Source organism: Danaus plexippus, chromosome 15 (genome assembly GCF_018135715.1).
Source record: "Danaus plexippus chromosome 15, MEX_DaPlex, whole genome shotgun sequence".
NCBI lineage: Eukaryota > Metazoa > Arthropoda > Insecta > Lepidoptera > Nymphalidae > Danaus > Danaus plexippus.
Window position 1 is genome coordinate 6,154,017 of NC_083547.1, and position 11,645 is coordinate 6,165,661.

Consider the following 11,645-nt stretch of genomic DNA (forward strand, 5'->3'; position numbering starts at 1 on the left):
TTCGCGGTTAATTAAATTAATTTACTTTTTGTTTTTTTATTAATTTGTCGAATTAATTTATTTGGTTGATTTGATAAGCACCTTGTTGTTTACAAAACGAACTATACAGAACCGTCTTACCTAAAGCTGTATTTTATCTAAAATTTCTGCTACTTTAGGCCCATGGTTTGTAGTATTCTTCCTATTACAGTATAAAACGAAAACATCACACAATTAATATTCAAACTCAATTTATTAAGGCTTATTTCGCAATTCTGTTGTTCAGTGGAACGTCGAGCTGAAACTTGGAAGTATAAGTCGGATGCAGTCCTGAATACAGTCGAATACATTAGCATTTGTTTGTTTGCCCGCCAGAGAGCGCCACATGGCGACGTTGTTTATTTTAATACTCAAGCATTGTTTGCCGAGCGAACTGTATTAAACTACCCCTGCGGATTTGTTTAAGGTGTCTGTTAGACTGTTTATATAATGTTACCACTCGCACCTTATGTCAGGTTTCGTCTGACCATTCTTGTTTTATACGTCGCCTACTTACACTTTACGTTTAGTTAAATAAATATCACATACGATCAGTTCGTAGTCTCTTATTAATATTATTACTGTTACGTTCTATTCTTACACTAAATGAGTATATATTTAGGAATGCACGATCGTTTCTTACACTTTAAGGTGTTAAAACGAAACTTATTTCCCGAGTGTATTTAAAGTTTGCTACTAAATGCGATGTAATAATTTAACATCTAATCTATGAATAGGTCGAAATTGATACAAAATCATTATGCCAATTAGATAGGGGGTTAACTATTCGCATCTGGAGCGTAGGTCAAAACCGTGTGGCATCTGTAGAGCGTGCATCTCAGTTTAATTACATTAACTCCCGGACAGTAACCCTCGACTTCGGTTCATTTGCAAAGTGCATTTCGATGCTGATTGTTTGATCCCGTATTTAATTGCCGTCTTTGTGATATTTATTACGCCTATAAATCATTAAAGATATCATTTAATGTGATCTGGCCTCATGAGGTGTATTTTTTTCGACTTTATATTTGTAATATGTGAGCATCGTGTTCAATAAACATAGCAACAATTTAGTACAAACAAATCGTCGGACGTTTATTTGCGTCAGGAGCACGCTCGGCTTACCATACAGTTCGCATTCCGTACGGGATCGTATCTCAACTCATTTATATTGGCTGTGGTTTGTTATTTGCGGATGCCGCATACGGAGCTTTGATTTTTTTCCAATTCGGTAATAATGCGGAAGGCGTGGTGCCCGGGGCTCGTGGCTCGTGGCTCGAGGTTTGAGGTTCGTGGCTCGTGGCCTGTTCTCGAGCCCCTAATCAAGCGAGTTGATGTTCGTTAGCCGCCAGCCAACCTCTCCGTTCGGAGATTCCGATCACGTACGAGGGACCTTTCACTCGAAAGCACTGATTTTACCTTTGAAAGGAATGATTTTAAGCAATCTTTAGTACGATTTTCAATAATGTAAATACAATATAACTCCCATACAGACAGTGCTCTTATATATTTTCCTAAATATACTCATTTCTTTATATTCTGATCAAAATTATTTCTTGTTCGTTTTAATAATTTATGAAACACATGAGTTCAATTATTAGCTTTGGCTTATTGATTTTCCAAATAATTTTAATCACGTCTCAGGAACGTTCTACCTTTAAAACAAAAAACAGTTTTTTCTGCAGGTGATTTTTATCATTACTTTTTGAGTTAAATATCCGTATGAAAAAAGACTTAAATAGTGTTTGCTTAATCAAATTCAAGCTCTGTTTTTTTTTCTTTAATCTACGTGTAATGAGATCTAAGACTTTGGTGAGTAGTCATTTGACCGGGACTACTGGCAGTCGAGACGAGAATAATCACTTGTATAATAATAAAAATAAAACGGTTGTTGCAAAGTAACCGAAACGTCGGGAGTATGTAACTACATATTACAAAATTATAAAAAAAGCTCACTAATGCGAAAATATACATTTAAATGAACACTCAAGAAAGTTTTAGATCTCATTATATAACATTTATATCATTTAAATCTGCGTATGTAAAAGTCCTATAGAAACGCTTTGTCAGTACTTTTTACTTGTATATAAGTTTTTTTTTTTGTAATATTCTCCTTGTTTCTAGATTAATGATAAGTTGCGTGGAAGTTTGATTTGGTCCTTTAGATGTTACTGGGTACATAAAAAATAAAATTATTAAAAATAACATAACAAATAAATTAATTATAATATGCATTTTAAAAACATAAAAGTTAGTTTGAAAATATAATTTTGCATTCTCATTTAATTCGTCAATAATAGAAATCTTGTATTTCTGAGAAAAATATAGTTTTTTGAATAAAGAAAAATATAAAATATCAATTAATTTAAATTATTACTAATATTTATAGTGATATATGTCATTCTCTCAGAATTTCCGCCATTAATTTGACGGCCCTGACACAACTCATATGCACTTGTGTTTAAGATGAAACATGGCCAACAGTGACCTTCATATAACTATTAAATAATTAATTTCAATGTTAACATCATTTAAATGATAACTATCATCATGACTTCCGCTTAAGCTAAGCTCATTACAATAACTTAACAACAGGCTTAGATCATTATAGCTATTTTAAAATACACTTTCAAGATTACCTCAGAAGAAAAGATTCTATTGACGTCTTTTTTATTATTCCTTAATAAAGTTCTTGTACTTTCTATAATATTTAAGAAGATAATATACAGGATTTCTAGCGTTTCACTTTACTGATAGTTGTCTTCGCCTTAATAACATAGTAATATCAAATAAAAAATAAAACAAAGAATGACGAATTCACATTTGCATATTTGTAAGTTTTTTCGTTACTTCCTAAATTCTAGACCTTTATATATAGTTTTTAATATATTATTATTTATACAGTATATAATAAAGCTTATATACTATTAGAAATATTTTATAATGTTACTGACAACAACAAATATACATGTATATATATATATATAATTCTGGTAATGTATTTCATGTTTGGACATATTTAGAACAATCATACGTGGCAAGTGTCTGTGTCTGTGATACGCACGTGTTAATTTGTGATTGTAATTACAACCAAAATATAGATTATGAGAAGCTGCCAAAGGGAGAGCTTCAAACGATATGTAACTTCTTAGACGTTAGAATTGTTTCTAGAAAACTGAAGTTCATTAACGTTATTGGTTATCACTGCCAAGGAGATGTACGCACGTTGCGTGGGCGTAGCCTGTTTTAATATTAAATCATTACAGATTTATATTTTAAAACTATGTTTTCTAGAGCTATTTTATTACAAGAATCCTATAATAGTGTTATCGCATACATTACGTATAAGAACGATTGCCTTCAAATACATTAAAGATCGATTTCAATGTAATTACATGTAATAATTTCATTTTATATGAGGTTGTGTAAAACCAAATTCGAATGAAATGCACCTGTTGTATGAGTATATAAAATTTATACAGAAAACATCGGATCACTCGGCTCCTTCTAAGATTCTTTGCATTGGACAGAGAAAAATTATGTATTATTAAGACACTTGGAACTGTTACTTACATATTATACATTAATAACACTTCCTTTATAAGAGAACCTTAAAATTAGACATAATTTACACTTTTAAAGTACAAGTAATAGTTATTAGGACATATTTTGATTATTACTAATAAATTAATGTCAAATTATACGTGTATACATTGCTTTAATTTGATTAAAGTTAACTTAATACGTTAAAATATAATTCTGTTACGTTTAATTTATTATTTAACAACTTTAAAAAAATACAATACCATAAAAGAAATGGGATGCACAAATGATTATGCCTAATATATATATCTGTTAGAAACCGTTTTTATGAAGGAAACAAATGAAGAGAAGAAAGCAGAGATAAATAAATACATAAATAGATATTATGTATGTGTTGGTGTAACAACTGCTGACAGCCTTTAATGAAAGTAATAAAGTACTTAAATGAAATTCAGTAACAAGGCCATATATAAGAAATATACGGATTGATAAAATAAAACAAATCGAAATATAATAATGAATCGGTCAGATAAGTTAATAGGGTTTCCGTGTCGCGTAGCTCGAACGTAAAGCACGGCAAACATCATCAACCAGCTCCGGGATGAACAAACAGACGGTGCGTATTATTGTCGTGGAGTCTGCGAATTTTTTTTCAACAGTAACATCGTAACAGCCAATCAGCGCCAGTGGCAGTTGCAATTATCTCTCAGAGCAAATCGAATTACGATCAATTCGGATTTGCGCGAATACGTACGAATATAAAATGGTTTGCGTTAAAAAATTTTGCAGTACCATGCACGGGTTACGTTTCCATTTGTTGGATTGTTTAAGCGCTGCCAATTCGTTTTTTTTTTTTTTTTTTATTTTAATTTTTTTTTTTTTTTTATAATTTGTAATTTTCTCATATCCGACGTACGTATTGAAGCGGTTACAGAAATGCGATTATTTACATTTCATAACTAAATTTTAAAACAAATGCACTTACAAGAGTAATGTTTTTTTTTGTAAACTATGTGTGTTTAATTGGTAGAGTCAGTCCTTGGGCGACTGGCTGAAGTTAAACACAAGCTAACAAGTCTCGGGTTAGTAAGATGAACTAAAGAAACGTAGCTAAGTAAGCTTTTAATAAGTAGCTATTAAAATAAATCGTATACAATCAAAAAATGTCTTATCTAAATTCTAATCTATAATCTAAACAACTAAATACTTCACTGCTACTAATTTTAATGTTAGCCACTTTAAAATAAACGACAAAAAAAATTATTTGTAGGTATGGTTCCAAAACCGGCGAGCTAAATTTCGGAAACAGGAGCGCTTGGCTCAGCAAAAGGCTGGTGAGACACCAGTGAAGGCTGAGGGTAAGCGGGACAAGCCTGGCTCACCAGCTACCTCACCACACCCGCCGCCATCACAACCAACACACCATAGCCTTCCACATTTGTCGCCACCAGACTTAAAACCCATCACCTCTGCAGGTAAGAATTGAAGAATTACCTCTTATTGGAACTTACCTATACTCTTACTTACATTAAGTGTTTAAGCGCCTATTAAAATATTTTTGTCAAATTAAAATATTCCCTTCATCGTTTGGCTTAACGAAGCGTTGTAGGTTTGCATTAATTAAAATGTCACCATTATATTAATCGAACTGAAAGAGGCCGAATATAAACCTAGGTCATGGGTTAATTTAATTCATATTATAGGCTTTGTATTATAATAGCTTAAAGCTTAGTTAACTCCTAGACGTATATTGTGATTTTCGTAAGGCACTTATGGGGGTAAATTGTATGGAAACATTGTATACATATGTATGTAATGTTTGAATAATTATAATTTCAATTTATATTGGCTGTTATAAAATATCTGTGGCGATTTGTAAACGATACTTGAGTCAATAAGATTTTGAAAGGTAAAGACAATTTACTACTCTGCTTTATATTTAATAGACAAGACGTTATTCCAAACAATTTAACAATGTCAAATGAACGTGAACAATTTTATTAAATATCGTAATGAAGTTTACGATTTTCCTTCCAAACAAATAATGCTGGCACATGTTTTAGTTTCACAATGTTTTCTGTGAATTACGAGGTGTTTTATTTTAAAATATAATGAAATATTAGAACTCATCTGACTATGTTGTTAATAGTGATGTCCAACACATTGTCACGGCTACATGTTTCGGAAGATAAATTATATTTAATTACGATTTTTTAGCTGTTTAAAATTATTAAAAATAGTTGAAAGTCACAGCCGAATCACCTCACATCTGATTCACAGTTATAATGATCTAAAAATAATACATTATTTGTGAGTAACTTAGTGTTTGTTTTTTGATAGAAATAAATATTCGTTGACGTGAAAAGCGAATAGTTGATGTAATGAGATCTAAGATTTTCGCGAGTTTTATTAATTTAAATGAAACTAATATTTTTCGGATATACTATGCGGATTTTATTATTTTAAAAAACTACATAGTCCCGACGTTTCGGTTACTTTTCAGCAACCGTGATCACGGGCAGACGAAATGTGAGTGGTCGTGATCACGGTTGCTGAAAAGTAACCGAAACGTCAGGATTATGTAGTTTTTTAAAATAATAAAATCCGCATAATATATACGAAAAATATTAGTTTCATTTAAACGAATAGTTGATTATTGTGAAGGTTATAAAGTAATGACCGTTTTTTTCCTGTGTTAATTTTTTCTTTTAAATCATATATAAGTTATAATACATTAATAATTTGTGTCATATATAACTTATAATAGATTAAGGCTTGAATAAACTGTGATTCTTTATTAATGTATTATGTACAACAACATATTTATATTTAAAACATTTCAAGATAAGTCACTGCCTATCAGAAAACAAGTAGATCTTTTAAAATTATTTTCTATAATTTACTACTTTGATTATCTGAGAATATATTAAGATAATACACATGTATGTTTATGCGCATTGTGTGTTATTTCAGAGTCAAGTTACTGTCCTCAATTTTTTTTCTTTGTGTTATCATAAGCGACCGTAAGTTATAATATTTGGCAATTGAAATGAGTGATGTATAATCAATCTTCGTACCGCCTAATGTTGTATTCCTTGTGTTGAAACAAAAGTTTACACAAACATTAACGCTGAAAGAACTGTGAAACACGAAATAATATATTCTCAAACAAGTTTCATGAACAGATTTTTTTATACATTATCTCATAATCATTACAAGCTGTAAAAAGGTGATGATGTTTGTTGTTGGATGGGGGTTTGATTACGAAAATATTTTTTAAGTATAAATTTTTTTAGCTGATTTAGAAAATAATAAAAAATAAATATTTACACTGGATTATTGTGACATCGTTTTAGTTATATTAGATTCCTTCACAAAGTCTTTTCGCTTACTATTATTTTGTTATTTTAGAAGTGTTCAGTATTTCTTAAACTATCGACCTCCAAACTAGAAATCTATCGATGCCAAAAGAGCACAAAGCTTTAAGAACTTATATTTGGTTAATACCGCTCTAAAAGAAATAGCAATTGATATTTTGTATAACGCGATGAGTAACGCATTCCGTCTTATAGCGGCACGATCGAACTATTTTTGTTGACTGCGTGGGTGAACATAACAAGGCTGATTTCAACAACAGAAATACGTGTCCTCAAAATAGATTTTATAATTAGATTGTGCATTGAAATGTGACCATTCCAATGATATTACATACATTCTTGCTGATATATAAAATAGGGTCAAGTTCGCCTCCTGTCTTCGCCTGTTCAAAATAAATTAAACCTTGTGCCGCAGCGTCTTACACACATGTTAAGATATCAACACGTTAAGAACCGACAGTAAATAAAATATTTATAACATATCCATGAATTATAGTAGAAATTATTTATGAAAATCCAAATTGATTTATGCGGTACTAACTATAATTTAATATTGTGGCCAAAATGAACATTAATGACGATCGATCTGCCAACACGGTGACAAACAGTAAAATGTCTACGACGAGAGGCATACAGGTGTAGCTAGCTGTAGGCTGAGGGCGGATAATGGCTTGTGGCGGGATTAATCACATTACGCCACACAATGCCACTAAGCCACGCCACATTCGCGCCAGATTTTCACTTCGGCTCATTTGCACTAATTGTGCGCGTGATTGTCACTCAGGCTTGAATAAACAACGGAGCGGCAAGGATTAGGTGATTAGCGCCTAATTGCGTTACCGCTATTATTTCATATCCGCGGGCGCACCTGCACTCTGATTCAACATTTCCTGATTTGAATGCAGGAGTTTTAATTGCCTTGATTGCAATTAGCTGAAACTTGATCTAATCTTATTTTTGTAATTATATCACATTTCATACAGAGAATAATGTGTTTTTTGGTCCTCCAGTGCAACAGCATAAAAGAAATCTACTCTACAAACCTGCGTTTACTACAAATTTTTCTGTAACCGTTTATTATGTTTAATACTTTAGGTTATAAAATGCATCATCATTTTGACAGTCACTCATATCAATTAATAGATGTTTTTGTGTGAAGTAATTTGTCTAATAATGTAAAATTTTCCAGCAAACAAACTTTGTGAGGAGTTGAACGGCTCTGAGCCGCCAGTGAGTGGTGTGGGCAGTGGCAAATGGAGTGCCGGATGTGGCCTCCTCCGCCAGCCTTCAGGCTTCCCACTGCTGGGAGTCGCTCCACCCAACTATCTCCTCTCAGATCACCTCGGAACACTCGCCAAAACGAACAACCATCTTTTCTAATGGTCACAACTCTTTTAAACCTTTGGACCCCTGCCATGGAACCAGCCCGACGCTGTTGCAGAAAGAGGTCCGCAAAGTTTAAATGTCAGTGCCGTGGTGTCTGTGAAATGATTTTTTTAAGTGCCAAACTATCGTGTCCACTAAAACTTAGATTAAACGCAGTATAAACTCTAAGTAGGCGTTTCTATTGTAACGGTCGTGGGAGTAAATTGAATAGGTCATACGATATCCTAGTCATTTAATTTTAAAATGTTTAAGCAATATTAATTTTTATTTAGATTGTTTTCTTTTTAATTTATAATTTCTTCCGTGTGATAAATTTATTGTAAATATAATAACGCTGATATCGATATCTCAATAGTGTAAGTCTATATAGTGACTGTTTAAAACCCTGTTTCTACGTTAACCAGCAAGATATTACTGATCGTAGCAAACTGCGTTGTGATAAGTGTAGTTTATAATAGTTAAACGATTTAATATAGTCAAATAATCATTGTGAGATCACGAAATGTATACATATAATTTGTTTCGATTAATTTTATTAAGCAGATATTAATTTATTAATTGTAGGCAACATGTTGTTTTGAATTCAACAACAATGCGTACTAGAATGAAACTAATTCAATGAAAGTATTTGAATTTGTTTGAACATTGTTGTAAATATGTATGTAAAACTGTACATATGTATCATGCATTTTAGTGTCGTATTCCGTGTGTAATACTGGAGATGGAGGGTGTTTTAATAAAGAAATTAATAAACTTATCCCGTTTTTCTTTATGTGTCTATCAAGAACGTTTACCGATTCGTCTTTCTTTAAACCGGTATGTGAAAGAATCGGTAATATTTTCCCATTACTAGTTTTGATGGAAAACAGTTAGTTTTAATACGTGTGTTTTATTCTTGGCTCGTGTTTACAAAACCGTAGCCTTGATCGGATCGTAAAGAAACGTGTCTGAGAACTGAACAGAAATTAGAAGTGTAGTATTGGCCAATATGTTAGAGTATGTGAGTCTTGAATATCAATTTAAGAGAGATTGTCGTCAAAACGGACTATGCAATAACACACCAATAAATGTCTCATTTACAAATAAATACTAATTCCCAATATATTTACTTATTACATATAATAACTTTTATATTTAATTTGAAAATGTGCTTGAGAATTTTCACTGAATGTCAAGAAATAAAGGATGCGTAAATGTAACATCGGATATAACTGGCACTGAATATTTCAACACATCTAAAATATTTTATGTCGTATATATTTTTAAATTACTTACATTCTGGATTAAATATTATGAGAGAATATTTTAGTCGTCTAAAACATTAGGAAAAAAACATATTTAAAATTTTTATTTCAATTCGTTTCACACAAAAGTAAATAATAAATTATATAATAAAATATATCTATTGAAATTAATATTTTATCTAGTACTTACGTTAGTTGATGGCTATTAGATTATAGGACATACAGTATTCGATGTAAACAATTTTACTTTACATAAAACAATTGTACTTCAAGAATTCATGAAAAAGACGTTTTGCTTAAAATAAAATAATATTTAATAATGATTGCATGAGGCCATCAATACAGCGGGAATGCGACAATGACCACTCATCGGATTCTCTCGAGCGTTGGCGACGCTCGTTTATCACGAACGAAGCAACTGTAATCTTAGTCAAAGTTCACGTCACACTGCATACGAAGCGTTTCAAGTTTCACATTCAATGACGTACGTTAATACCAAAATTTTCGATGATCTAGGAATGGAAAACTGTAAACGCTCCGTTTCTAGTTTGACGATGTCAACTTGGACTAAATATTTTGGAGATAATATATAATAAGAGCATAACAAATTGCAGAAAATCGAAACCTTTATTTTAGGAATTACAATTGTCAATTTATAAGAGCTTTTATTTATATTAAGGAAGTAAATTCTTGCCTCTGGATTTAAGGACGTAAAATGCACATGAATAAAATTAAAAAAAGAAGTAAAAATAGACTTTTTTAAATTAAAACTTAAATAAAATGTTCCTCACTCCAGATAATATTTTTAATATATAAATATTAATATGTTTATAAATTACAATAGCAGTTATTTTTGTCGGATGAATTTTTCAACGTTATTTTTAACAAATAGGAACTAAGAATTGGGAAACTTGTCTGTTTTAATCAAAATCCTCGAAAAATTGGAACAAAAAAATACTAATTCGGTATATTTTAGTATTGAAAACAAATGCTACATGCGAAAGAAAATATCAAATGACAATTATATGTAGAGAAATAACATTTAAATGATTCGTTCAGTCACTTCATAAGAATTTCCGTCCACTCAAGGCGGATTTCGTCATTGCTTTCAATTTACACTGTTGGGATAAAATTTCATAGACAACATTCACATTTTTATTTCACTTTCAACTTTTTTTTTAATTTGCCGCCTTTTTATGACAATGTCATTCAAAATATACAAATTTATTATAACGTCAAATTTACTTGTATCTATTGTTGTTTGATTAATAAATTTGGTTTTTCATCCGCAAACTTTATTAGGTAATTTAAACTTTATTACGTAATTTATTTTTAACTATTCAACTAAATTTTCTGCATTTACAAGACACATAACTATAACTTTGAATAATTCATTATTTTTAAATTCGATAAAGTACATTTATTTCAGTTACTGTATATTATAAATATTGATAAGAGATAATATGACGTGACATATTCTTTTTATTATTGTTTAATACTTGAAATACATCTATTCGTTATTCTCATACGTTTTGTTTTTAAATAAATTCTGTAAAATAAATAAATGATGAAATAAAAAGAAACTTCCGAGAAAAATATACTTAAGTAAGGAAAAAAATCAGATATTTATTTATTTAAACAACCTCTTTTTTGAGGGAAAAAAAATAAAAAAAGGTTTAATTACATTTACAAAATCAAATATCCGACCGTATTTGAGACACTGATGATATGTAGGTACATAAATAATTTAAATCAAATCGAATTGACTCGTTGATAAAATTACAATGAATTTACTTCAATAATTTAGGGTAAGCATCATATAAATTGTAAGCAATAAGTCAGCAGATTAATTACAATAAATTATTATTTAAAAATAAATGGCAACATTGATTACGATGTCTGCATACACCCTTATTTGTTTTTGTTTTTTTTTTATTTTAATGACGCATTGGTTGTTTTATTTATTATTTAATTGTTTTTCTGAATTAAGTCTGGATAAGCATTCCAAATTTTTTATCTATTCTAAAAATATATTTCGATACCAAGCTTGCTTTTAAAGAAGACCTAATATTTTTAT

At 30.6% G+C, this 11,645-nt stretch overlaps 1 protein-coding gene across 6 annotated transcripts; it reads left to right on the forward strand.

The window, feature by feature from the left end:
- Positions 1 to 1,130: 1,130 nt before the first annotated feature.
- On the forward strand, positions 1,131 to 9,081 carry LOC116766611 (diencephalon/mesencephalon homeobox protein 1-B-like). 6 transcript variants are annotated; one of them, XM_061522717.1, is made up of 3 exons: positions 1,131 to 1,306; positions 4,832 to 5,036; positions 8,128 to 9,081. In XM_061522717.1, exons 1-3 carry the CDS (start codon positions 1,256 to 1,258, stop codon positions 8,316 to 8,318), a joined length of 447 nt encoding a protein of 148 aa, XP_061378701.1. In that variant the 5' UTR covers positions 1,131 to 1,255; the 3' UTR covers positions 8,319 to 9,081. The 6 variants fall into 6 exon arrangements, 2 of the variants coding, with proteins under 2 accessions (XP_061378701.1, XP_061378702.1); XR_009752887.1 differs by lacking the exon at positions 1,131 to 1,306 and adding an exon at positions 1,335 to 1,468; XR_009752886.1 differs by lacking the exon at positions 1,131 to 1,306 and adding an exon at positions 3,679 to 4,473.
- The last annotated feature ends 2,564 nt before the right edge of the window (positions 9,082 to 11,645 follow it).

Coding starts and splice junctions, on each gene's coding strand:
- LOC116766611 (XM_061522717.1), top strand. CDS start 1,256: ATGCGGAAGGCGTGGTGCCCGGGGCTCGTGGCTCGTGGCTCGAGGTTT. Junction 1,307..4,831: donor CTCGTGGCTCGAGGTTTGAG/GTTCGTGGCTCG, acceptor AATTATTTGTAG/GTATGGTTCCAAAACCGGCG. Junction 5,037..8,127: donor AAAACCCATCACCTCTGCAG/GTAAGAATTGAA, acceptor AAAATTTTCCAG/CAAACAAACTTTGTGAGGAG.